Source organism: Bactrocera dorsalis, chromosome 1, assembly GCF_023373825.1.
Source record: "Bactrocera dorsalis isolate Fly_Bdor chromosome 1, ASM2337382v1, whole genome shotgun sequence".
In the NCBI taxonomy this organism is placed as follows: domain Eukaryota; kingdom Metazoa; phylum Arthropoda; class Insecta; order Diptera; family Tephritidae; genus Bactrocera; species Bactrocera dorsalis.
This window is the reverse complement of record NC_064303.1, coordinates 93,129,856-93,156,798: the sequence shown is the minus strand read 5'-3', so window position 1 is coordinate 93,156,798 and position 26,943 is coordinate 93,129,856. Positions and strand designations below refer to the sequence as shown.

General features: G+C 39.3%; 1 protein-coding gene across 1 annotated transcript in view; it reads left to right on the top strand.

Moving 5' to 3' along the window:
* LOC105232854 (hemicentin-2) overlaps window positions 1-26,943 on the top strand; it is a 334,253-nt gene that overhangs the window by 259,378 nt on the left and 47,932 nt on the right. The window contains exon 3 of the mRNA XM_049446839.1: window positions 22,745-23,005. Within this exon, the coding sequence (XP_049302796.1) occupies window positions 22,745-23,005 (261 nt within the window). The remainder of the gene's footprint in view (window positions 1-22,744; window positions 23,006-26,943) is intronic.

Genomic DNA, 26,943 nt, shown 5'->3' with positions numbered 1-26,943 from the left:
ATTCAACAACTCAGATCACTAATTTCTTGTGGTCTTTTAGGCGCAAAAACATGGACTATAGTTTATTACCTCACACAATTGAAAATTTTCTATAAAAAATTGTAAAAATTGCACACTGCGATAAGTGTAGCTGAAAAAGAATTTAAAAAGGGCGCAACGAATGTGATATTAAAAGAAGCTGCGTTCTAACCGCAATAATGAGGTGTGTGACAAATGTGCTCTATATGTAGATAAAGATATATATGTCAGTCGCAAAACTTTGACAGCTAACCGTGTGCACGAATACAAGCAATTGATGCGAAGTGTTGCGGCGGTGGTTCAGTCTGTCCTTAGGCTCATTCAGGATATATTGCCCTCCTGAGGCTACTCCACGCCAAGCAAAGTAGAATGGCGGCAACACTGAGCAAAACTATGAAGCGGACTGAAAATATATGTTCACATTTAAAGGCATAAATTATAAATAATCTGAAAAAATACGGCATGCGGAGTACTGATAGCGGCGATTGCAGCGAAAAGATCGTAAACTGAGAGATTTATGTTTTATAACGTTTAATATTTTTTAATAGAAGTCTTGTGGTTTGAGAGAAGACGAATAAAGAAGGTGTAATAATAACAGCACTTATTTCTTGATATTCCAACTTTTGCGGAACTAGTGCTGAAACACATATTAACTGTCTACTTTATAATTTGTCAAGTTGGAAGCCATATCGTAGTTCTAAGCATATTTATCCACCCCTCGAAGACTACAATCGTCCCGTTTACGAGACGTAGATTCCTATCCGATCTCAAGAACCTAACTCTTGGTGGCGTAGCGATAGAAATGACTAATATGGTCAAATACCTTGTTCTCATATTGGATTGTGCGGTGCAAATTCGGGAGCTATACGAACATTCCCAATGGCGGCACTTGAAGTCATGCTTGAACTCTCACCACTTTATCTCGTAATCGTCAGGTAGTCAAACACAGATTACTTCAAATGACAGCTGAAGGTTTTGCAGAGGTTGGATAATCTCAACGCTGCGTGCGAAGGACATAAGTGGTGAATTACCATTGGCACTTCTTCTAAGGGAAAGCATTACAAAAATAGTAAACTTGTCAAAGAAGTTCAAGCTTACGCAATAAGGGTAGGGTGGGATGACTTCTTTCTCGAACTACTGTCTAGAAATAGAACAATAAAGTGGTACACCGACGGCTGGAAAACATTGGAGGGATTTGGTGCAGGAGTTACTTGACTACATAACAAACTCTCCATAACTACGGGAAGTTTTCCGAACATATCTCAAGCAGACGTCTATGTCATAAGTAAGTCGGTGCGTAGAGATAAACCTCCAATGCTACTATCGCAACGAACGTACAACCATACTTAGCGACAGTCAAGAGGCACTCAAAGCAGTATCTGCCTACGAGATCAAGACGCTACTGTTGCAGGAGTATAGAGAACGACTAAACAGTCTATCGGAACGTAACCAAGTGCACCTTATCTGCGTTCCCAGTCACAAAAGTATAGTAGGGAATGAACTGGCTGATGAGCTCGTCTGCTCCGAAGCATCCACTAAAATGGTAGGACCTGAACCCTTCATCGCGGTGGGTCCTCAAATCATAAAAGACCTGCTCGATATGGAAGAAAGAGTACGAAAGCAGAGATGTCCACAACAACTCCAAGGCATGCGCCAAGCCAAGTCGATAATGGGTGGTTAGAACCTCTGCAGATTTAAATATGTAATCAGTCTCTCAAGGGACAAATTCAGACTACATCTCGTATACTACATTCGCCACTGTAAGCTCAAGAACCACTTATTTAACATGGGCTTAGCTTCTTGTGCTTCTTGTATTCTGCAATAGGGAGCCTGATACTCCATAACATCTGCTTATTGTCTACATAGCAAGCTGAAGACAGAGTATAAATATGATGTTAAGAAAAAGGGATAACATCATCTCATTAGCGCCTAGTAGTATATTGCGCCTAGTAGTATATTGCATCCACTACGGGATGGCTGGACTCCGAGGGAGCTTGACTAACACTAGGCTGCCATCCGTTCATGTGCCGTCTCGCGGTCCTTTTGGCCCAAGATCGATAGTAAGAGATCTAGTGAGCTCTTTACCCTCAGCGAGGCTAGCCCAAGTTCTAGGAATTCTATTTACTGTACACATGTTTGAGGGTTAAAAATCTTACTGCATTCCAGCTACAGAAGCTGTATGGAGGAAGATGAGGTGGAAATATCTTTAATACTTCCAACTTAGTCATACCGCAAGACTTTCAAATGTCTCATAGAGCTGGTCTGTACAGAAATGAAACACTTGAGCAAATTTGCAAAAGACGCTTTGCTGGCTTATAAGATCGGTATTATGTTTTTATGGCTTCGGAAAGAACTTCATATAGGAGGCTAAGCGTGATATGTGAATCAGCCGTCGAGCCTAACCTAACCTAACGGTAGAATGCGTTGTTGCAACTTGATTTGTCTAGAACAGAAACTGTAACAATCGGAAATAGAATATGGCTCCAGAAGCTGACAGCCATATGCTCCTCACATATGTAGTTATACATATACCCTCAACCGTCCGGTTGTCTCCAAAAGTTGTGGACCCTAAAAAATGAAGTAAAGCCCCGAAATTTATACCCAAAGACATAGCATTCGTCTTTAGTAGTCCTGAGGTAGAGCTTCCACTTTACTTAACTGAAGTTAGACACAGCTATGCTGACCTCAAAAGACGGACTAGTTGGACCCAAAATTCAGAGATACTTTTGTGCATAAGACATATTTGATCTAAAAGAAATTAAAGAGCACAGCCGCTGAATGGCAACTACGGCGAAAGCTTTTTAAGATATTTCCCACGCGACAACAACAACAACAAAAAATTACAATAAAACAAACATAACAAAGCTACTTATGTGTAAAAACTCGTCGCGCCGTGTAACGGTAAAAAGCACTTTCATGTTCGCCAACATTAGTCGACTGACATTAGTCGTCGTTGTTGTTCTTGCTATTGTTGTGGTTGTAATATTTTGTGTGTGTGTGTGTTGGCGCTTGTTTTCGCTGCGCGCATTGAAATTATGATTCGATACCTTTTACCGCGCCAACTACAACAACATACACGAGTAAAAAGAATGAAAGGAAAAGAAAATGGAAATAAAATAGCAACAACAACAACTTTCATGTCTTTTGCCAAGGTAATTGCCTGCAATTTGCATAACAATCCCAACTGGCTGCTTTGCATAATTCTCAAGACAGCAGTAGCAGCTTCAGCGTTGAAAGTCGAGTTCGCCTTGTGAGACACTGACGGGTGGGCGGAGGCGATCCAAGGCAATATACAGTTAGCATACATTGTGTAGAAGTTAAAGCTGCAATTGACGGGAGGAGACTTGGGGAAGACGCGCTAATGCAAACGATATCGCTGATAGAACTAATGCGCCGCCGGTCTTGTGATATGACTTACTAAGAGAATGGCAAATGTGGCCAGAAGAGAGGGAGGAGTGCGCGACATTTAGGTAGGGTGGAGGTAGAAAACGAACTTATAAACGACAGCAGCTAGGCTACTGCTGCCTTCTTCAATTCTTTCTTGCCACACAACAACATAACATGCTTGCCACACAACAACAATAAAAACACACCACACACTCCTCACTTGTTTACGCGCTCACGTGTTGCGATGCTAACGGTGTGCCGCCTACTTAGTTTCATATTAGCTCGCCACCGACAAAATGAAAGCTGCCACCGAGCAGTCGCTTGGAAAAGTGGTTGAATGCCCAGCAACAACAACAGTGTGGCGGTGAAAGCCAACGCACGTGAGAATATGCCCGCAGCTGACGCCGCAACAGGCAATTATTAGTTGTGTGGTGCAGACGCTGCCAATGTGGTTGTTGTGATATATATTTTTGGTACCCCGTTTAAACGCCTATAAGTATGCTACTCACATGCAGTCGCACAGATATGTCTATGTGTGTTCAGAAAAATCAACGACACGAGCAGGGAATTAAAGTTGCTCGATGCGTGGAAAATGAGATTCTCAAGGGTATGCTTGTGCTCATTCCTATAAACACACATAACCTCACATATGTGCTTTCATAAAGATAAAAAAAAACATAACTCTAAACGCCTGAGTCTGTAAATCCGGTAGATAAACAAAGCTAGCCTCTTAGCTTGGCGAATGAATGAAAAATTAGTATACGATAAACCGTTAGTTAAAGAGAGGATTGTGGTTTAAATAATGGTATGAATGCAGCAGGTAATATGCAATGAGTTGGATGCTGAAGGAGGAGGTGATTGGAGTCGACCTGTTTTTTTAACATTTTGTTTTTCATAGAAATATTTATTCTACAATAGAACTTTTTTCACATATCATTAGGTATGCCGTGAAGTAAATATATAAATAAATTCTTTCGGAATTTTTTTTATAAAACCTGTCGGAGAATCGAAAGGGCCAAATAATTACATTATTATCAAAACTTAATTAGGGTATTGCTCAAAGGACTTGTCCAAATTAGAATCTTGACAAAATGTTCACTTCTTTCCAAGAAAAAGTCGATTTGCTTAAAAAATTGAAAATATTTCAACGAATCTTATTCTTCGATCATTAACGGACTTTATATCTTAGAAGCTCAAGTTAAAATTTTGAGGTTCAGCCGTTTCTGAAAAACTTTCCTTACCGACTCTGATAATAGCATTCAGCGTTAAGTTAAAAGATCCTTACAAATACTCTCATATCAGCGAAACCACTTAGGTTACCTTATATATTTTCGGATTAGAGAAAACAGCATATATTAATAATCGAAAATTGCTTTGGGGTTTTTGAAAATATTCTCAAATTAGATCTATAGACTTTTCAAGCGTTTTAACCAATTTTCGAAGCACTTCTGACACTCTGATTGAGATATCTTCAAAACATGATTCTTGAATGCATCAACGGCTTCCTCGGGAGTCAAAAAACGTTGATTTCTTATATTTTATTCGTACGGGAATAAAAAGCAGTCATTTAGTGCCAAGTCAAGACTTTACGGTGGACTACTCATCAAGTCGATTTTTTGAATGTTCAAATGCTCAAAAATGCAGTTGTTTCAGTCGATGTGGGAAAGCGGGCATTACCGTGGTGAAGCGTGATTCGTCTTCAGCGGTTAGTTTCCTTAATTTCTTGAAATACAACTGACAAACAAATGGTTGTGTATCGCTCAGAATTTATTGTTCTAGTGGTATGGTTTCGACACGTAAAGTTTTTTCAAAAAAACCAGCAACCATTTGCTTGGAAATGTTTTGTACTCGAACAACTTTTGTTAGGCTTGGTTCATTTTGAAATATACATACAGTCGTCTGCTCTTTACTTTCGGGCGCATATGCGTAGGTCCATGATTCCACACCTGTCACGATGTCGAATATAACGGGTGATTTTTTTGAGGTTAGGATTTTCATGCATTAGTATTTGACAGATCACGTGGGATTTCAGACATGGTGTCAAAGAGAAAGATGCTCAGTATGCTTTGACATTTCATCATGAATAGACTTACTAACGAGCAACGCTTGCAAATCATTGAATTTTATTACCAAAATCAGTGTTCGGTTCGAAATGTGTTTCGCGACAAATTTTGTTCAGCGATGAGGCTCATTTCTGGTTGAATGGCTACGTAAATAAGCAAAATTGCCGCATTTGGGGTGAAGAGCAACCAGAAGCCGTTCAAGAACTGCCCATGCATCCCGAAAAATGCACTGTTTGGTGTGGTTTGTACGCTGGTGGAATCATTGGACCGTATTTTTTCAAAGATGCTGTTGGACGCAACGTTACGGTGAATGGCGATCGCTATCGTTCGATGCTAACAAACTTTTTGTTGCCAAAAATGGAAGAACTGAACTTGGTTGACATGTGGTTTCAACAAGATGGCGCTACATGCCACACAGCTCGCGATTCTATGGCCATTTTGAGGGAAAACTTCGGACAACAATTCATCTCAAGAAATGGACCCGTAAGTTGGCCACCAAGATCATGCGATTTAACGCCTTTAGACTATTTTTTGTGGGGCTACGTCAAGTCTAAAGTCTACAGAAATAAGCCAGCAACTATTCCAGCTTTGGAAGACAACATTTCCGAAGAAATTCGGGCTATTCCGGCCGAAATGCTCGAAAAAGTTGCCCAAAATTGGACTTTCCGAATGGACCACCTAAGACGCAGCCGCGGTCAACATTTAAATGAAATTATCTTCAAAAAGTAAATGTCATGAACCAATCTAACGTTTCAAATAAAGAACCGATGAGATTTTGCAAATTTTATGCGTTTTTTTTTTTAAAAAGTTATCAAGCTCTTAAAAAATCACCCTTTATAATATGAAGCAACGCAGTCGCATTTTTTTACATTTAATTCGACCAATCGAGGCGAGCCTTATTTTGAGTGATTGTTAAATTATGTAGAATCCAACGTGAACAAATAAATGTCCATACAATATTGTATGTATATTCACTCTACTAATGCCCAAAGTGATCTCTATATCGCGATATATCAAAAGATGATCTTGAAAATCATTTTGTGCACAGCATCAATAGTTTCGAGAACAATAAATGATATTGTACGACCTTCTTGAAATTGACCATACCATCGATATATTGTGGTCCTTCATCGATAAAAATTTAATTAAATTCAGCTATGTACTCTTTATGATGTTAATAAATTGTTCACCAGTTAATTCCACTTGTTAGTCGTGAAGAATATTTTAAGTTACTGTAAACAATACAAATAACGTTTGTTTGTCAAAACGTTCTGAGTATGCAAACCATTATATTATAGACCTTAACTGCAAGAAAGCACTGAGCTCACTAGAAGATAAGCTCCGCCTACACTTGATCTGGGTTTCCGGCAACAGGAACAGTTTTTTCAACGAAAAAGTAGACGAGTTGGCAAAGGCAGGAGCTTTCCTAAACGTAACCGAGGCAGAGCTAATACAAAGACAGCGAGGATCGATCAGGAGACAGGTGAACATAAAATTTCAACAAGAGTCAAATAACAATGGAAAAATAAAACAATATGCAACATAAGTAACAGCTTTGGACAATTTTTGACAAGAAAAGAACTAATGACTTATTAAATAAATCCAGAAAAAGCATCTACATAACAGGGCATTGGCCATTTAGAGTACAAAATGGGTATGCCCTACAACAACATCTGCCGAGCTTGGGAAATAGTAGAGAGTAAGGAAGTAATTTTCCATTTTCTCTGTGAATGCCCAACCCTATCGCAGATCCGACACAGAACACTTGGAATCCATTAAGCACAAAACCTTCAATGGATGTCTGCAAAAAGCATATCGGACATTTGCAGCTTCATAGAAACCATAAAATGGTTTGAAAGAGAAGAGCATACGTGATAGCAACAATAAAAATGTCGCCGGCGAGTGCATCAAAATTTCAAAGTTACTGCTAATTGAGCCCGAAATACAACAGGGCTGTACTCCTACCTATCTACCTACCTGCAAACCGTCAAAATGTCAAAGTTTGCTATAAAGTTGTAAGTTTTCAGATTACGAACCTGCAAACCGTCAAAATCCCGAAATATAAAACGTATTTACTAGATTAGAGTAAAAATTGGTGAAGTTAATATCAAATACTGTGTGGTCGATATTTTCGATTTCTGCTTTTGTTTTCTGCGTTTTCTGAACACATTTTACTTTAATATTATACGTATATGTTTTGAATACCATTAGAAGGTAAAGATTGAGACTTAAGATTCACTGATTGAAAATTAGAGGTTTGTTCCGATATTACGTAGTTGTTAATGTAAGGAGAAAAAATAAATATTTTAAATAAAAAAATACAAGGAGCATTCCAAAGTAAACAGGACTTAAAAAAAAACAGAACAAATGGTTTTTTCTGCAAAATCAATTTATTTTATTCAAAATTGTCTCCTTCTGCTTCAATACAGCTTTTTGCATGGTCCAAAAGCATGTCGAACGAGTGTTTTACCTCGTTGGCCAGTATGGCCGCCAGTATGCCGGTGCAAGCCTTTTGAATGGCATCTACGTCTGCATAACATTTTTCTTTCATTGGCAAATGCAAGAATTTCCGAAAAGTAAGAAGTCGCATGGTGCCATATCAGATGAATACGAGGAGTGGTTAATGGTTAAAATGTGATTTTTGGTCAAATAATCGGCCCAATTCGGTCAAAATGCGATAAATTGATGTTTTTGAGATGTTCAATTCCATTTTCATGAATTTCAATCATGGTTTCGGCTGATTTTTGATGAAATCGCGCACAGTTTCGATGGAATTTCCGGTGATCACGGATTGTGATTGGCAGACATGTTCATCCTTATTTATGTCCTCGCGACCACTTTGAAAATGTTGAAACCATTCGTGCACTCTGCCACGGGATAGGCAATCATCGCCATAAACTTGTTTCATCAATTGAAATGTTTCGGTAAAAGTTTTACCAATTTTAAAACAAAATTTATTGTTGGCTCCTTGTTCGAAGTTCATTTTCGCACCGATAACATAAACATATTGACACTTAAAACGCAATAACTTCACTTCCAATCTATGAAATGTCATGGAATTGTCACTGGACAATAGATAAAGATAGCAGATTCTAACGCAGCAGTCGACAAAAAGTCCTGTTTACTTCGGAAATACCGTTGTAAGCTATATTAAGGACATAAGAAATTAAGTTTACACCAAATTCCACGAAAGAAACAAAATTTTATACATGATAAAATTAAAAATCCCGAAAAAAAAGTAGCTTCGTTGCCATTCTCCAGCACTTCCATTCATATATATTGGAGTAAAGAGATGATGTACCGATTTTAGTACTTTTTCTCAAAAGTTATCAGAGATTTATGCGTCATACTGTTGCAACTTTTTTTCCTAGTATTAGCAGATATTTGAATGAATTTGCCGCTAATTATGATTATGGAGTCATTAAACTAGAGTTAGGTCAATAATCGCGGTAGAAGTTTTTATCCTATCGACTGCAATATTAAGATCCACTCTGTATGTTTACGTCTTACATAGTTCGTGTATGTGGTCGACGTGATTCAGTGTTGCAATGTGTCAGGCTTCTTTCAGAAATGGAAGCCAGAAATATCGATATTTTAAATATTCATTTAGCACTCTATGCTTCTGCACTGATTATTCAATCAATTGAATTGCAACCTCCCACTGATTCTTCAATTTAAAAGAATTTAAATAAAATGCGATTTAAGTTCATTTTGTATTTTGTCCCAAATTTTTCTCTAAACATCTTCGCTAAAGAAAACAAACCGCTCTTTTTAATACTCTTTAGAATTTTTTAAAGCTCTCTAAGGTTTCGATTTAAAGTTGCACGAAACTTTCGCGAAGGAATGCACGAAGTAGCAAGCAAAATGCAAGCAGAAAGTGAAGCATTAACACGAACAGCGCAAGGCAGACAAAAACACACAATTTTTTGCAACAAATCACAAAAAAGAAAAACAAACACACACTTGACAACAACACAGAGGAGTCCCCGAAGTCAGTGTCGCCAGCGCATTTTAAGTAGTACAAATTTGTAACATTTCATTGTGGGCAGCGGTGTAATAAATTTTAGCGCTGCCAAAATGCCAAAGCGACAAGCAGAGCACAAAAAGAAAATAAAAAAACGAGCTTAAAAACGAACTAAAAACGAAAAAGCAAAGCAAAGTAAAGAGGAGAAAGAAGAAACGACAACTGACAGCCCATACCGCGGCTTTCAACGTGAACAGCGCTTCACGAGCATTTCAAACAGCAGACGCACAACTGAACTCGCTGGAGCAAACCAAAGTCCTCAACTCCGACCGCACAGCCACAGCTATAACTTCATTTTTTCGGCTTTCATTTACGAGTATGCTCGGACCGTGGAATAAAAGAATAATTGCATAACAGTTTGAGAATTTTTTGAGTACTGGCGCTAAGTATCCGTAGTTTTTAAGCAATCCCCTTCGGCTGGCATGAAGTTCGGACTACAGCGCGGCGGCATCGCGACGACAAAACGACTTCGAAATTGGTTTTAACAAATTTATTTTGCGCTATTGTATCGTGGAGATTTTTAAATAATGTTGCCATTTGCGTATTTGATGTTAATTTATGAGAGGCGGAGGATGAGGAGTGGAGAGAGTACAACTAAAGAATGATCAAAAAAAGCAGCGCAACGAATGCGAGTACCGTTGTACAATGTATAAAAGCGAACTGATTTGAAAGACAGCAACTAAAGTGTGCGGAGTAACGCGAATAACCGAATTGCTAATGGCATATTGTGCTCGCCCGGAGCGCTAATATTGGGAGCGAAACTCTGCGGTGTACTGAACTCGAATGTGAAATGCGTGAAGTGCAGGCGTGGCAAAAGTAACGGCGTTACGACTTTTGTTTATTGCTGTTGGCGGGCGTATTGGTGGTATACCGAACTGTGTGCGACAGTGTATTGGCTATGGCAGAGGACCTCTTCAATGCCGGCAAACTTTTTGCCCATTCGAAAGTGGAAAAGTTTTTAAATAGAATTTCAATTTTAATAAACTTCGGAGCCAGGGCATGAAATGTGTGAGTGTGAGTGCATGCAAATAGTTGGCAACACAATGGCTGAAAGCAATTTGTCGCAAACGCGGTTTGGTGAGGTGAATATCGGTTGGTCAGCGCCTAGGCTACAAAGTGAATAGAACATCTGTATAAAAGGAAGATGAGACAAACTTATATTGGGCGGGCACTAATAAAACAATCGTTTCATTGGTTAGTAGTGTAGATTAAGGGCTAGTCGGCATATATCAAGCTACTAGTTTTAGCTTTAATCGGTCTGCAGTGCAAAATTTTATTAAAGTGATTACTTGGAGATCTGCAGATCAATTTTTTATTGGCGTAGACTACGCTTACGCGGTTAAAGCTGAGCAGTCCCCAGGCGTTCCCGATTTTCGCTGTTTGGCGCCAATTGAAAACTCCACATGTAGCCAGGTTCTTCTCCATCTAGCCTTTCCAACGGAATGGTGGTCTTCCTCTTTTTCTACTTCCACCGCCGGACATTGCGTCAAATACGGTCAGTGCTTCCATTCGGACCTGTCCTAGCTTGGTTAGGTAAATAGGCTGATATCCCGTGAAGCCGCGCACCTGGCCAGCTAGAGACTTTTGTCTGTTATTATGCCCAGAACTCTAGGTTTCGACCAAAAAGACCGTCGCATGTCGGCAAAACACCTAGAGCCGGGGGATATTCGAGCAAGCAAATAACTGCAGCAATATTGCGACTGCAGATACTCAGCTGATACTTATATTGCAACAATTTTGCGTCGAATATGATGCCTTGCGATAGTGCCGCAGTGATTGAGACTCGAACATTCCCCCGGTCACAAATTTCTTCAGGTGACCAATATTTGCTGCCGGGTTTGTGCGGTTTGCGTCAACCTTAGTCTTACAAAAGCTGTCAAAGGAGGAGGTAGTGTCTAAATCAGCTTCTTCATCGCAACTTTGACAAATTTACGTCGTCCACAATCTCTAGCTTCACCGCGTGAGTACCAATTGAGAGTGTCCGGTTAAGACGCCTAACATGGCGCTGCTGTGAGTTTTGCTAACAGTTCAATGGGTCATTTACGTTCCACCCTGAATCAGACGGCTTTCGCAATAATATAAGTGCTTGCTGCTGGCCAACGCTTCCTGAGCTCACGCGAAGTATCTTGATGCTACTGCCAGTGAGCTCCCGGCAGAAGACTCCATCGCCAATATTCCTCTTGAGCTTAGATCCAACCGTGAAGAAGCTCACAGCGCCTCTTCTTCAGCGACTCCGCTATCCCGCGATGGTATGTACGCGAAGAAGATGTCGCTAGGTAGCTAGTAGGTTCCACGGCGTAGTGTTACAGTGAACTGCGTCCTTTCTAGTAGATAATTTAGTTTTTAGGTTCAGTTACGAAAGGGCTGGAATCAGTGCAGCAATGGGGGGGGAAGTATTATCTAGCGCCGTTATAGATTGCGTGTAACTCTCGTATATAAAAAAAAAAAATAGATAAATACATTTGAACGACGTTAATCACATCCGGACAACTATAGCATATCGCTGCCTTACAAACTGACTGAATAAAACCAAGATATTTTTGTACCCCATTATGAGCAGCAATACTGAGACTGTACACGACGACCGTGAAATGTCGATTCGGCGCCGTTCGCAGTAACTCAATGGAGTGTTTTAGGTCGAGATCTTAATGGATATATTTACAAACAAGCAAATTTTCCAGTTTTGGGACGAGGAGCAACCTGAAGAGATTCAAGAGCTGCTATTTTATTCTAAAAGAAAAGCAGCGGTTTGATTTTATTTGTGAGACATTAGAATCATCGTTCCATATTTCTTAAAAAATAACGACCGTGAGAGCGTAACCGGCAATGGCGCCCGTTATCGCGCCATGATGACCGACTATTTGATAACTGAAATTGAAGCTCGTGATCTCGGCGACAATTGGTTTCAAAAAGTTACCCATCGCAATGCTCGAACGAGTCATCGAAGATTGGAAAAAAAAGTAGGGAACCTCGAAATGGATTCCGCTATAACAGTATATGTTTATGTATATGTATGTTTAGATTTTCTGTACCATTCCCGTTTGACTTATTTCACCGAAATTGCATTTTTAGATCATTGTTTGTTGCCTGTGGATCAAAGAGTATATTTTGGAAAGTCTGAGGATTTATAGTATTGGATGTAGAACTTTTGAACTTAACCAACCTCACTCAGCATCCTAACGATTTCTGCTGGAAATTCTGAATTCTTATAGAAATGCTACCTTCAGTAAATTTTTTCTGGTGCTGAAGAAAACTGGTTTTGCATCGCAATAAGTGACTTTCAAAATACCAAATTACTAAGTAAGCAGTATAGTAAATAGCTGCTCCAGAGGTTTCGGCCTATACCGGTAAATTAAGTATTCAGTTGTGATTTTAAATACTGCAATTTAAAATAAATTTCCAAATAAAGCTTGTCGTCATAATCATCTTAAAGTATGTGCGTTTCGTTTTCAACTAATAATCACACCAGATGACAACAGATCATACAAACAAATCTTGAGATAGTAATTAAGCACAGTAAATCCTTCCTAAAAATACATGTTTGAATTTCTCATTTATTGGAATTTATGAATAAAAAAAAAATGAAATACGAAATGCATTGCAATAAAATTGCTAGAGAAAAATCTGCTTAAATTTTTAATTATTTAAGACTTTCCACTACTTCAATTCAACCTTCATCTCAAGTTTGCTTTGCCAGACGCATTTAAGTCGCCTTAAGCAGGGCAAAGTCGAAAATTTAAAGCTCACTGAATGCAGAATAACTCAAAAGCAAAGTAAAACTATAAATACACACACATACAAACATACTAATGTATGTACATATATACTATACATACATACATATGTTTCCTTGAGTTTGTTTCGACAAAAAACTTGCTGTCTTCCGTTGATTTGCTTTGCATGTCAATTTTAATTAGATAATGGGAAATGTCATTTTAACACCACACTAAATTGGAAGCGCTGACATGAAACGAGCGCGGTGCGAAGCAGAGCGAATTGAAGTATAGAGGTGTGCAAGCATTTCACGAATACATCAATCATACGGCCTGTTGAACAACTAAAGGCGTCTACGAAATGGGTGAAAGGAAAGGAAAGAAAAAGATAAAACTCAAAGAGAATACGTAAAATTTTAGTATAATTTAGATTTACAATTAGTGGCGGTAGGTGGCGCTACAAGCGAGGGACTTAGAAACAGGGGAAATAGTAGTAGTTCTGCAAAAGGTTATACGCGCTAGATGGCGCTGCATTGAAGTTAGTAACTAAAGCGGTGTTTAGTAGCCGATTTGACTAATGGATCAAAATAAAGGATTATCAACGAGAAAGAAAATATATTTCACTGAAAAGAGCACCTATAAAAACTGCACTTACAAATATAACAGACTAAGACTGTAAGTAAGTCGACTCACCACACTTCAGGTTAAAAGATGATTCCGAAATATTTCTTATAGATTCTTCTAGATATCAGAACACGACTCTCTCAAAACAATACTACAGATATTTGAGCTTAATTCAATACTACAACAGAATAAGAAGCACTCCCAAGCTTCCATCCGTAAGATATTTTTAGATCTCATCAGACCTCTACTCATAAAACCAAATCAAATGTTGGCCGCGGTTACGTCCAAAATGGTCCATCCGTTGAGTTGAGTTGAGGAAATTGCAGCCCTTGAATCTTTTCAGGTTTCTCTTTGTCCCAAATGCGTTAATTTTGCTTGCTTGCATACCCTTTGAGCTATAAATTGGCCGCATCGCTGAACAAATTTCGGCTCGAAAGCGTCGGATCTTCTCGGAGGTTTTCACGAGCACATAGATCGAAGCGATATCGTTTAGGTAGCTCGAGCGGCTTCAGTTCTTGCACCGGCAATGTATGGCTTATTCGAGTTATTAGCCCGTTTCGCCCCTCTGAAAGCTCTAAGGAATTCAGACATGTAGACAGAAACTGACAAAACTGGAATCTTTACTTCATATCAGAATCTAATTTCCAAATTTATCCTTCCCATTTCGCAATAATATGTAAAAATTATCTCAAAGCCTCGGCTATAATTTCGAAGACAGCTACTGTTATATAAAGAAATGTAAGTAACCCTGCATTGGTTGAAGAGCAAACCATTATGGCGAAGACGGAAATAAATATGAGTATGAAAGACAAATAAAATATGAAAATGGCACAAATAACAATAAGAGATGGAAACAATAAAATTAAGCAACAAATGTGTATGAGAGAATAACAAAGCGAATTTTGCGAATTATAAAGATAAGAAAAAATGTAGAAAGCAGAAAACAGCTTTAAGCGCTTATAAGCCGCATAATCATAAGCAAATTAGGCTATAATGGAATGGGTAATATGGCAAAAGAAAAGGGGAAGCAGCAAGAACATAGCGCAAAAGCCAATTATAAGAATAAACATGAAAGTGAGTAGACACAGGCTAGAATATAAGCATACTTATATGCACTTGAGAGGGTAATGCCTTGTAGGGAAGACCAAGCAATGTGTTGCACTTGTTCACTTAAGAATTTTAAACTAGTGCATGCTAGTCTAGAGCTATAGCAAAATTTAAATATAAAGTGAAGGATGTGAATTAACTCTTTGGAGAATTTGACAAGATTGAATTTGCTGGAACTGAATATGACATTTCTAATAGAAATGTCCTGAACAGAACTAAAAGTACTATTTGTAATATTGAATTTTCCTACAGGGGTATCTACTTTCATAGCTATGTATATGCTTACTATATGTACATCCACACTTGAGCGTCACTGACAAATGACATCTGCTTGAGAATCTTCACACGCGACACCAGCGCAGCAAGTGGGTGTTGAGTGCCAGCGACGTATGCTAAGCATAAAGACATTTATATGTATATCTTTATGATTTTTTGTAGTTATGCTTATTTGATACATTCTTCTCCGCTTTTTTGCTCGTTGTGACAGCGCCAAATTATATGAACGTACTAAAAAATAATATCACATTTATATGTATGTGGCATGTGTGTTTGTGTATTTGCGAAATGCCGACAAGTGCTAATGTAAGCTATGACAAGGCCTGACACACAAGCTATTCACTTGAAGATATGCATAAATGTACGGTATACTGCTATGAGCAAAATATAGTAAGACTTTTTTTTAATTTTAAAATTTGTAAACTATTCTAAAATCTATGGTGCAAGAATCAAAAGTTATTTTCACAAATACCTTCGCACAAATGACCCATAAAACTTAACTAGTATTCCATGTTGACAGTTTGACCGGTCGGAAGGGATTCGGAGTGCACCGCACCCCGACAATCGAGGAAAACTGTCAACATAGCCTAGATTTTTGACTTGTTTTGACGTGGTTTTTATGGCTTCGGCTTATCTTTGCCATCATATTCAGCTAATCGTGTATTTCTGTGTCATAAGCATAGATCCAAGACTCACTGCCAGGCATAACATCGTGGTATTCGGAAAGCATTGTTCCACAGACCTTAATGTGATGCTGATTTTCGAAAAATTTTAATAATTTTTGCACCAGTCGGGCTTTCACTTTTCTTGGGCCCAAATGAGCTTTCAAAATGGTTTTCACTGATCCTTCTGATACTCCAATGATGACAGTAAGATCTCTGACCGAAAAATCTGTAATCGTCGTTGACAACCGACACCAATTCCTTTATTTTATCGATCATCAACCGATGTTGATGGCCGTCCTGAACATGGTTCGTCGTCAATGCATTCTCGATCCTCTTTGAAAAACCCTCTCGAATACTGCATTTACGCTCGAACTTTTCTATATTTCCCCATGATCCTCTTAACACCAATTAGTTTATATGAAGAGCAGTCACGTATCATATAGCTAGCTATATCTCCCTCTTGTTACTTAGGCAGTATTACATCTACGAAAGATAAAAGGAAGACATTACCAACCGCACAAAATGGGCCAGGCTAGCTTGCGTTGGCCTCACTGCAAGCTGGAGACTTCGCGATCTTTACGCGGTGTTCAAAAACAAAAGATTTAAACTTCAAAGTTAAGTAAATACCTCTATATGGAAGGCTGCGAAACATGGAACCCATAGCTTTTGAGCTACAATATTTCACAAACCAAAGTCTTCACAGTATTTTCAGCATTTACTGGCTAGTTACTCTCACTAATACGGATGTAAGGTCACGTAAAACTTATTAATCCTTATGGATGGAGCTTCTCAAAAAAAATGGGACTTGCTCGGACCACAATATCCTGGAACGTTTTCGACTGGCAGCCGACAAAGAGGCCGATAGGTCGATATGCCTGTAGCATAAATTTGGAGATCGAAATATCTAAGATCCAAAACAGTTGTAGTTAAAAAGCGAAGATAGCGAAATAAATGTGATTACCTGATTGTATTTACGGCCAAGCAATCACCCTAAGGAACCGAGATTCTAAAAAAAAAAATAGGACTGGCTGGAGGCTGTGGATCCCAATAAAATAACCTGCAACGTTATCGACTGGAAACAACGTTATCGTCGAAACATGACAGCCGGCAGAGGGGCCGACCTATTCCCACCTGTAGCATAAATTTGAAGACCGAAAGATCTAAGGTCCATAAGAGTTACAGTTAAAACAAGAAGTTAGCACAACAACGACATAATTGAGAGGGTCTCATAGTATTCTTTGCTACGGATTCGCGTAGCCCCAGCATACAGCCTTTAAGCCCATATTTTTATAACTTTAGTAACGTAAAGACAGAAATTTGGCGGATAAAGTCCTGAAGTATTTGAACACAAAGTTTTAACACTTCAGATATGTTGTTGGAATTCAAAAGAACGTTCAATAACAACACAAAGGTACACTCTTCTAGGAGTAACGTTCCTTCTAGGAGTCTCTTCTAAACCATCGTCCTCTGTCGACTATTATTCACAGTTTTGTTTTTGAGAAATAAGAATCTCAGAAGACGTTTCTTTCATATTCAATGAGCCGTATTGATTTCCAGAATTATTAGCACCTACCAAACAGAACCGAACTTATCTAAAATCCACACTTTTGAAGATTTAACTATTGGACCCCACTACATCTTCCCACAAAAGGTGGGTACTTATACCAAAAGCAATGACCACATTCTAAGCCGTATATGAACCGAGTTAATGCTAAATTACCCTCTAAATTTTACCAAAGGATATGAGCATGTGTCAGCAGTCAACTCGACGTATATATACAAAACTAAGTGTCTTGAAACAGCGCCGTCAGAACGCTGACAGCTGTTTTACATGTGCCGACATAGTGTGAAGAAAAATAAAGAAAAATTGGCTACAAAAACTAAGCTGCCAAAGGGGAGCAGAGAAAATTTGTACGAAACATGGAAAAAAGTGGCATGAAAAGAATTTCAGCAAAAAAAAAGTAAAGAAAGTATGAAGGATAAGATTAAGGCCAACCGCCAGTCAGTCAACTAGCAGCTGGCACAGACATGTCGCGTCTTTTGTGTCTCACTTGGTGTTAGAGAATGTGTTCGAGAGTATGTGTGTATGAGTGGAATATGCAAAGTGAGCTTATGTATAGCTTTATTAATATATAAACTTATATATATGAAGCTTCAGCCATCGAGTGGCAGTCAGGGCGAGGCAGTTAGGTAGTTGACGCTGAAGAAAACGCTCGGAGCAAGGTAACGCAGCGCACGTCGTCTTCGGTGTTAGGAATATATACAGTTGTATATGGTATGTATGTGTGCTTGCTTGTTACTCTCCCCTTCAGTTCCCAGCATTGCTTGCTTCGCATCGAAGATGTTGAACTTTTTAAACGGATGAAAGTGATAAGTTTCACAATTTCTCTTGTTCTTCTTTCGGAGCAAAAATTTTTTTAAGTGAATAAATCAGCGAGGACACAAAGCAGCCATAAAGCAAAATCGCATAAAAATATTATGCACATACATATTTATTTATATATATATATATATTATATAACTAAATAAGCTCAAGGCGTTTAACTGCGATACAAGTGAGGAGCATATTTTTTGTGAATGGAAAAATATGCTGAAAGTTGCTGGCAGTGGGCGGCTTGAAACTTTCAAATTCATATAAATAAGTGTCACTGGCAGAAATGGCGAAAGCCAAAGTGCAAGCGAAGAATGAAGTAAGTTAAAAAGCTTAGCAGCTCCAGCCCTTCTACTATCTATTATGAGTTTTTTGCCATTCGTACAACTCCGCCCACACAGTTTAGCTAGATGCCAAAAAATATGGTGCCAAAGTATAAAAAGAAAAAAATTCTGCTTCCGCTTATATCCGCTTTATCGAAAGTTGTCTTACTTGGCTTTGTCAGTTGTCACTGCTTGATATTAGATCTTAGCTATTTCTTCGGAGGCAAATAATCGAGTAGCGTTTGGCCCGCGGCAGACAGGCAATATCGTGCTCCTACAATAAGGTACTCTTAAAATTCATTAGCTGTTAGGGCGTACAAAAAAATTGGTACTGATCAATATCGAGCTTATTCCGTCCAACTTTAATAAAGACTTAATTTTTTATTCTTTATCTTGATCTTTGGTTTATTAAGAGGTTTCAAATTATTTACAAAAGAGCATCACTCACTTCTTCTAATTCTTCGATGTACTCTACTCCCGTGAGTATAGCTGCTGCTAAGGTATTGATTGCAGTATGGCGCCGATTGACATCCAGGGAGACTTATGTTTAAGAGTGCTTTGTAAAAGGTTAATTCGTAGCAGATCTATTCTACTTGAGAGATCCAATTCATGGAAGAGACGTTATAATAAATATACCTATACCTAGTCCAAGTGCATTCACCAACTAGGGATCAGCCATGAAGGTTAGAACTCAACATAGTTTAACCTCACTTATATTAAAGAGATGGAGGTGGTAGTTCACCAAGATACTTAAACTTGTTGAAAATATCAATAAAATAATGGAAATCGTGTAGGCCAACTGTCGTGTAAGCATTACTGCTCAGGACTTACCCAGAAGCTACATATTGAACAAATAATGGCTTGGATTCATTTAATAAGTCTGATTACAAAACAAGTTCAATATATGTATGGGTGCCACACTTAATAACGCAAAAAAAATCTCATTGATCGAATTTCCATATGTGAATTAATGAAGAATTGTTCTTGCATTGCAACCTAAAAACAAAGTCGATCTATTTCTAAAGCGGTTGGCTATTGGTGACAAAAAGTAAGACACTTATGACAACGTCAAGCGTGATCTAGTCACGATGAGTCAGGGCAAACACTGGCCAAGCCAGGATTGATGGTAAGGGAGGTCTTCTCTAGTTTTAGCTGCTTTGGACAAACTCTTAATTCGGACTTAGAAAAATTAAAACTGAGGAAATCAGTCACCCAGAAGCGGCCTACCTACTACTAGTACTACCTGTTCCTGTTGCAGCTGATTTCAAGAGAATCTTGTGGAAATCGATACTGGAGATGATATTGACATGAAAACCAACAGTCGGTCAACAAGTCATATTATGGCAAATCGGCAAAGCCTACGCAAAAACTTTCAAAGTAGCAAAAAATGTCATTCTAAGGACCCAATGAGGTCAACATTCAGTTGCTGTAATGGTTTATAGAAGAGTCACCTTTTCACGTTAAATCTGGCTTTACACCACTTCACTTCTATAAAAAAGTGGTTAAGGCTGGGTCGAAAGTATAAAAACCGGTTTCTTCGGTGGAAAGTATTGGATCTTCCAGCAAGATACTGCATACTGCTCTAGTCAATAAGTCAAAAATCAAAAGTCATAAAATGAATATTCTTGATTTCATAGCCGCAGATGATTGCACATCTACTTATGAATCCTCTTTATTATCCTTTGTGGTCAGAGTTAGAGAATACGGTCTTTCGCATATATCACAGGAAATTGGAAAGTTTCAAAAAACGTTGGTTCGCTGGACTAAGTATAATAAATTCAAACATGTGCACATAACTTCCCATTTGGCCTTATATATCGTTCATGTTAAGTTAGATTGCTGATCTAGGGAGATCGCTCTTGATCTGCTATACGTAGTCTTTTGCGAAGCCATAGAAAAGAAGAACTCCTCCGTTCGACGTTATAGACTTGTAAAACGCTAATTTGCACAGGCGTCTAGCCTGTTCGGTGGGATGTCTGAAGGTATGCGCTCTCAAGTGTTTAAGCCTTGACCTCCTAAACGCGAAATAGTCAAGAAGGAAGTGCTGTGATGTTTTCACCTCGTCTCCTTCCACACAGCAGCGTCCGGTAAGATTCCTAGCCTTACTGCATGGCCCAAAATATTTTAAAACTCCAAAATTCTTGTGAGTGGCTGCCCTTACTGAGGACACAGACATCACTAGATCTCTTGAGGTCAATCTTGGGCCAAAAAGACTTTGCGACAGCGCATGCATCTGTGGTGGCCAAGCTTCCGCGAAGGTCAGCTATCTAGTAGAAGTATACAAGAGGATACGGATACCGACTCGCTCCCGTTCTACTGATAGTGTTTTAAGGGTGCCTTTCTTTGCTATCTTATCAGCTTTATAATTGCCTGCGATACCTTAGTATTCTGACAGCCACAGTCTTATCACAAGAGCTCTCCACCTCATAAAGACGCAGCCAGAGAACACCTTTCGGGGAGGGACTCCACCTTTTACCAATGGCTCCTCTACAGCAGTGTAAGGCAATCGATGACTTTTTTGTTCTATCTTCGATATTCGACTTTCATGAAATCTTCCCATCCAGAATTTTGTATCGTCTAATAAATAAAACCACCTCGGTTATATTTGGTTTGATGGTTCACTCTTCCCAGTTCTCAATTCAACTCTTATACGGTACTTCGCTTGACCTTAAGTGCTACATCATCTGCATAGCTGATTGCCAGCAGCCAGGGCCGATAACGACCAGGCCTATGCCTGCAAATGAGTCGGCTCCGTTGACTTAAATTTTTGTTCGTAAATAGTTTAAATTCACAATGCGCGGACACTTCTCAGAAAGAGCCGGTTTAACTTGATCCGACAAGATAGTCTCCATAAAACACTGGCCTATAAACTGAATTCTGCCCAAACAACAAATTCCATAAAAATTGCGTGCTAATAAAGCCTTAATATTGGTCAATGTAATTTTTATGTTTCACTCGAAGTAAAAGTAATAAACACAACCTTCACCAACAACTTTGAGAAATTATAGCATTACAACCAACAAACCAACGCTCACCTTGCGCCCCCCACGCTGTCATGACAAGAAATCTTTCGCTGCATAATAGCACACAGAAATAGTCCAAAAACAAATTAGCGGTTGAAAACAATGACCCAGAAAAGATGGTGGCAAGAAAATGAGATATTTTAAAAATATTTCCCTAAAAGCAAACCTGCGAATCGCCAAACAAAAGCGCATAAAAAAGTTGCACATAAAAATATCAAAAAGGAATAACTCAAGGCGGAGAGCGAAAATAATTTTGTGTCGCCAAGAAATGTGGCGAAAAACTTTTACGGCCACTAAAAGAAAAATGGTGGCCGGGCAGAGGCAGCAAGGCAACAAACTGTTGTAAATCACACAGAATGCCCAAATGGCCAAGTAGCCAAACGCAAACAACACGAACGACGGCTGCAGCTGCTGCCACCAACGAAGTAACAATCCGCCCGCCGCCCGCTGCCCAGCGCCCAGCGCTATAGCTGCCGCGCCAACTTCATCAACACACTTTTGTTTACTTGTGCCACTTGGCGCGCGCGCGCAAACGCGCTGTCATTGCCATTTTCTAATTTTCACTTGCCAGCCAGCAAACAAACAAATCAACAAACAAGCCAACTCGAAATTGGAGCAAATGCGGTAGTGAGGCGGTGAGGAGGCGCTGAGGTGCTGGGCTGTTGTTGGTGGCGGTCGGTGTGTGTATACAGCACCGCCAACGTTGTCCTTCATTGCGCCGCCACAGCAACCGAGTGGCAATGTAGCCGCTGTGCATACAATAACTTTGACATGCACACAATAACTTTGTTGTTGCCACAGCAGCGGCAGCAACAGCAGCAGCGACCGTCAAGCGTCAGGCATAGCTCTCATAGCTGGGAGCTTCAACCGCAGCTGTTGCCCTGAGTGGCTAGCCAGCTGCTGCCATCACTGGTCGGTAGCCAGCAGTTTGCACGCTTTCACCATTATCACTTTTTCAATATAAATATGCCTCAACCCCCTCATCTCTCTCTACGCGCTCACAATGCAGTTGCCACGGTACTTGAAAAAACCAAAAACAAAAAAAATAAGAAATATCTGTATCTATATGAATTTTTCCCACACACTTTCATGTCATTCTCTACCATCACCATCTTCTTCTTACACATTTTGTCCTTGTTCTCTTTTGCAGAGTGGATTTTCGTCCAGGTCGTGGGATTTATGACTTGCAAATAAAAAACACCTCATACAATCGCGATAATGGCCGCTTCGAGTGTCGGATCAAGGCCAAAGGCACCGGTGCCGATGTACATCAGGAATTTTACAATTTGACAGTTTTGACACCGCCACATCCGCCAATGATAACGCCCGGCAACATAGCCATTGCCACCGAGGATAAACCGTTAGAATTGACTTGCAGCAGCGTGGGTGGCTCACCGGATCCGACGATAACGTAAGTAAAGTGAAATTGTTAAGTGAAAATTGTGACTTAACGACAGGTCAGTGGATAGAAAGTAAATAAATTTAGTCTCAGCAAGCACACATACACATATAAGTTACTATGGTTATACAATGTACATTAGTTAGGTTAAAAAGTACACACACACACTACTCAACACAGACGGAAATATAAAAACAACTAGACGCCAGGAAATAAGTGGATTCAAAGCACTAAGGCAGCTGTAAACGACTTGATGAGCAAGATAAAATTATTAGCGTCATAGCAATGTAGTAATCTAATCTTGAATACTGGAGTTGTCCGTAGCTTTACAAAGCACAAGTGGAGTTAGAGTAAAAATTTTTGAAAAAAGCTGTATATAAGTATACATTTTCAGTGTCAGCAGCCGTTTTTCTATTAGCACCTCCTTTCTTTTGTATATGTGAAGACTAGTAAGAATAGTTCCAGTCTCGATTTCCTATGTAAAGTTAGTAAAACACTCAACTCTGTAAATAGCTGATATCACAACTTTAGTAAATCAAAACTGAACAAGTAAGGAAAGATTAAGTTCGGATGCGACGAACATATTATACGAGATATGACAATTAAGTAATGAGACTGATTCCATAAAAACCGTATATTTGAAAATTATTCTACAACTTTGCCATCCCCTTCAAAGTAGCCCCCTTGGGCAGCTATACAGCGATTCCAGCGCGTTTTCTATGTTTCGTAACGTTTCTGGAACGCTTCGACTGGGATGTCCGCGAGTACCCGCCTGGATGTCCGTAATCGACTCAAAACGGGTTCCTTTGACCACCGACCACCGATTTTTGTTTTACAAAAAAAGACACAGGATGACATGTCGGGCGAATAAGGCGGCTGTTGCAATACGGCGATCCCTTTAGAGGCCAAATACAGGGACACGCGGAAGCCGGTGTGGCACGGCGCGTTGTCGTGATGAAGGATCCAGTTACGAGCGATGTCTGGGCGCACCCTGTTGACTCGTTTTCGCCATCTTTCGAGTACTTAGCAATAGTAGACTTAACTCACAGTTTTCCCCGATGGAACGAATTCTTTGTGGACGATTCCACGGCTATCAAAGAAGGCAATAATCATCGTCTTCACCTTCGACTTGTTCATGCGAGCTTTTTTCGGGCGCGGGCGCGCGGAGACAACCATTGTGAGCTTTGGCGTTTGGTTTCCGGGTCGATTGGAAAAACCAGCTCTCATCGCCTGTAATAACTCGATCAAGCAGCGTGGCATCGAAGCTGTTTCGCCCAATCTGGCGCAAAATTTTATCGCGACGCGTTGCTCTTGATTTCGTTTTTCCATTCTCGAGACGAGCACTACAAACACCCTCAATGGAAAGGGGAGAGATGCCGGAAAAAGAGAAAGGGAATTTCAAGGTCACAGGTTTACCACAAGCGCGACATTAAAATCAGTCTCATTACTTAATTGTCAAATTTCGTATGAACTCTCCTTCGTCAGAAATACGATATTATGCAATCAGAACAGTTTATAGACTAAAGACTGGTTAGCAACCAAAATGTTCCTGCTGTTGTGATTCAGAAATGAGTCAACTCGATATGGATTCAAAGCATTGGTCTTATAAAAGTCTAGGAAGAATCATTACTCATTCTTAATATTTCCTATCTATTTCTCATTACCACCGAAGTGATTCTATAACGAATACAGTGCTGCTTTCTACAGCTAGAAAAGAGTTTTAAATGAAATATTAATAATTTAAGTTTCTGCCAGAGAGGGCTCCACTTATCGCAGAACTATAGCAAAATATGCCTACACATACACCTGTTCGACGAAAATGACGCATAAAAACCATTAACCAAGTATTCATTGCAATGACGTATCTTTTGGTAGATTTTAAAGCATAATTTTGCTTTTCATCACAAAGCTCTCACACTGCCCTTGGCACTCAATCTACCACTAGTTAGCACTGTAGCACTTCTATGTGTAATTGAGATTGCTGCATTTTGCTCGGCCAAATCAAGCCTAAGCTATCAAATGTTCGTAAAGGAAAGCAAAGTTAAGTTAAGGTCAAATTGAAATTAAAAGTAAACCTAAATTGATTGACTTCGAAAATTATGTTGACTTAAGAACAAAGTGAGAGAACAGAAACGGAATTTTTCATGTAACGCATACGCAGTGTAGTACTTTATGAAGGATAAATTGAAGTGAAGCGGTGGCATACAAAGCAGCTGGAAACTTTAAAAGCTTGGTGGTAAATTAGTATTTACTACACGTGCAGCGAGATTAGTTTTAATTATTTATTTTTTATAATTTTTCTGGGTGTGAACGAAGAAAACGTCGGATAAACTGAAAATAATATATTTATTTGAGCAGCGATGCAATCTGGCTACTATAAATAAATACTATAAATAAACCCATATAACTTTTAATCTGAAATAATTATTTTGAACAAATGGATAAAAAAGAGGTTCGCGTGTTGAAAAAATATTGCTTTTTAAATGGAAAAAACATGATGACAAGTTTCCGGGCACTGCCCTAGGAAAGTCAATCAGCAAGGATTGGTATATTAAGTTAAGACTTGGTGAAATGAATACCTAAGGCGGCGAACTCTCAAAATACCTTGTTACGTATGAAAACGTCAAAAAAGTCCACAAAAAAGTTTTGGTTGAGCATAAAGTGAAGTTGTTTGATAAAGCATGTACATAAAGAATCAACTAAACGTGTATATCATATCATTCACGAAAGAAAGCTCACTTTTGACCAAACATTAATACGAGTTGATGATTTGAAGACGTGGAAAATCGCAAGAGTAGGTTGGCAAAGTTATGACATCTATGTTATGAGATGCGCATAGAACAATTTTTAATGACTACCTTGAGTAAGGAAAAACCACCCACAGCGACTACAACATAGCGTTACGTTTAAAGAGCGTAAACGCCGAAAAGCGGCCATATTTGAAGATAAAGAACGTGCGGTTTCAGTGAAAACGTTGGCAAAAATTCATGAATTGACCTTGGAATTGCTCCGGCATCCATCCAATTCTCCAGATTCTCCCTCAGCGACCAATTCCTGTTTTCAGATCTTTAAAGAATATTCGTCAGGAAGAAATTTTCGTCGAATGAAGAGGTGATCGCCAAAACTGAGGCCTATTTTAAAGCAAATGGCAAATTGTACTACAAAAATGGTATCAAAAAATGGGGGCTCGCCTTAATCAGTGTATCACTCTTACAGGGAACTATGTTGAATAAAGAAAATCGTGTTTTGTCAAAATACAAGTAAATGAAATATATATTATAATTTGATTCCCTAAAACAAGTAAATCTACGTCAAATTCAGCAAAGTGTACGTTTTTCCAGCATTCGGTTTTAATCACCTCGATACTCCACGAGGCTCTAGTTCGCATGAGCTGAAACTACTACCACTTGATCCTCCATACTGCTCAGGCCTAGTGACCAGGGGTTGGGCCCCGCACGCACATTGCACGAACACACCATTCAGACAAGAAGCTAACCCTAATTCTCAGTTAAACGCCTTCGCCGTTTAAACGACCCTAATTGTTAGGAATTCGGACTAGTAGATACCACACCGCTACCATCTAATCGTCCATCAGGCCATCTAATCCCCATACCACCCAAATCACTAATATCATAGTATCTTGAATTCTGCCCTAACACACAATCAATCCTTGAACCGCGCTTCACACTAACACCCCACATAATAGATAGGTTCGTATGATGCAAAAATGCATTCAGAAGACCAAAATCAAACCGCGACATAATCTGAAGTCTGTGATACCGTTAACAAATCAACGTCCCGAATGTACTCAGAAGTTACTCGACCGTTAGGGCTATTGTCCGAGGCCACCTTCACTTGACCTTATCTGATATCCAGTCATTAAACAGCAATAACACACTCATGCCACTCTTTAACCTCAATGCAACACGCTATATGACAATCAGGTCAGG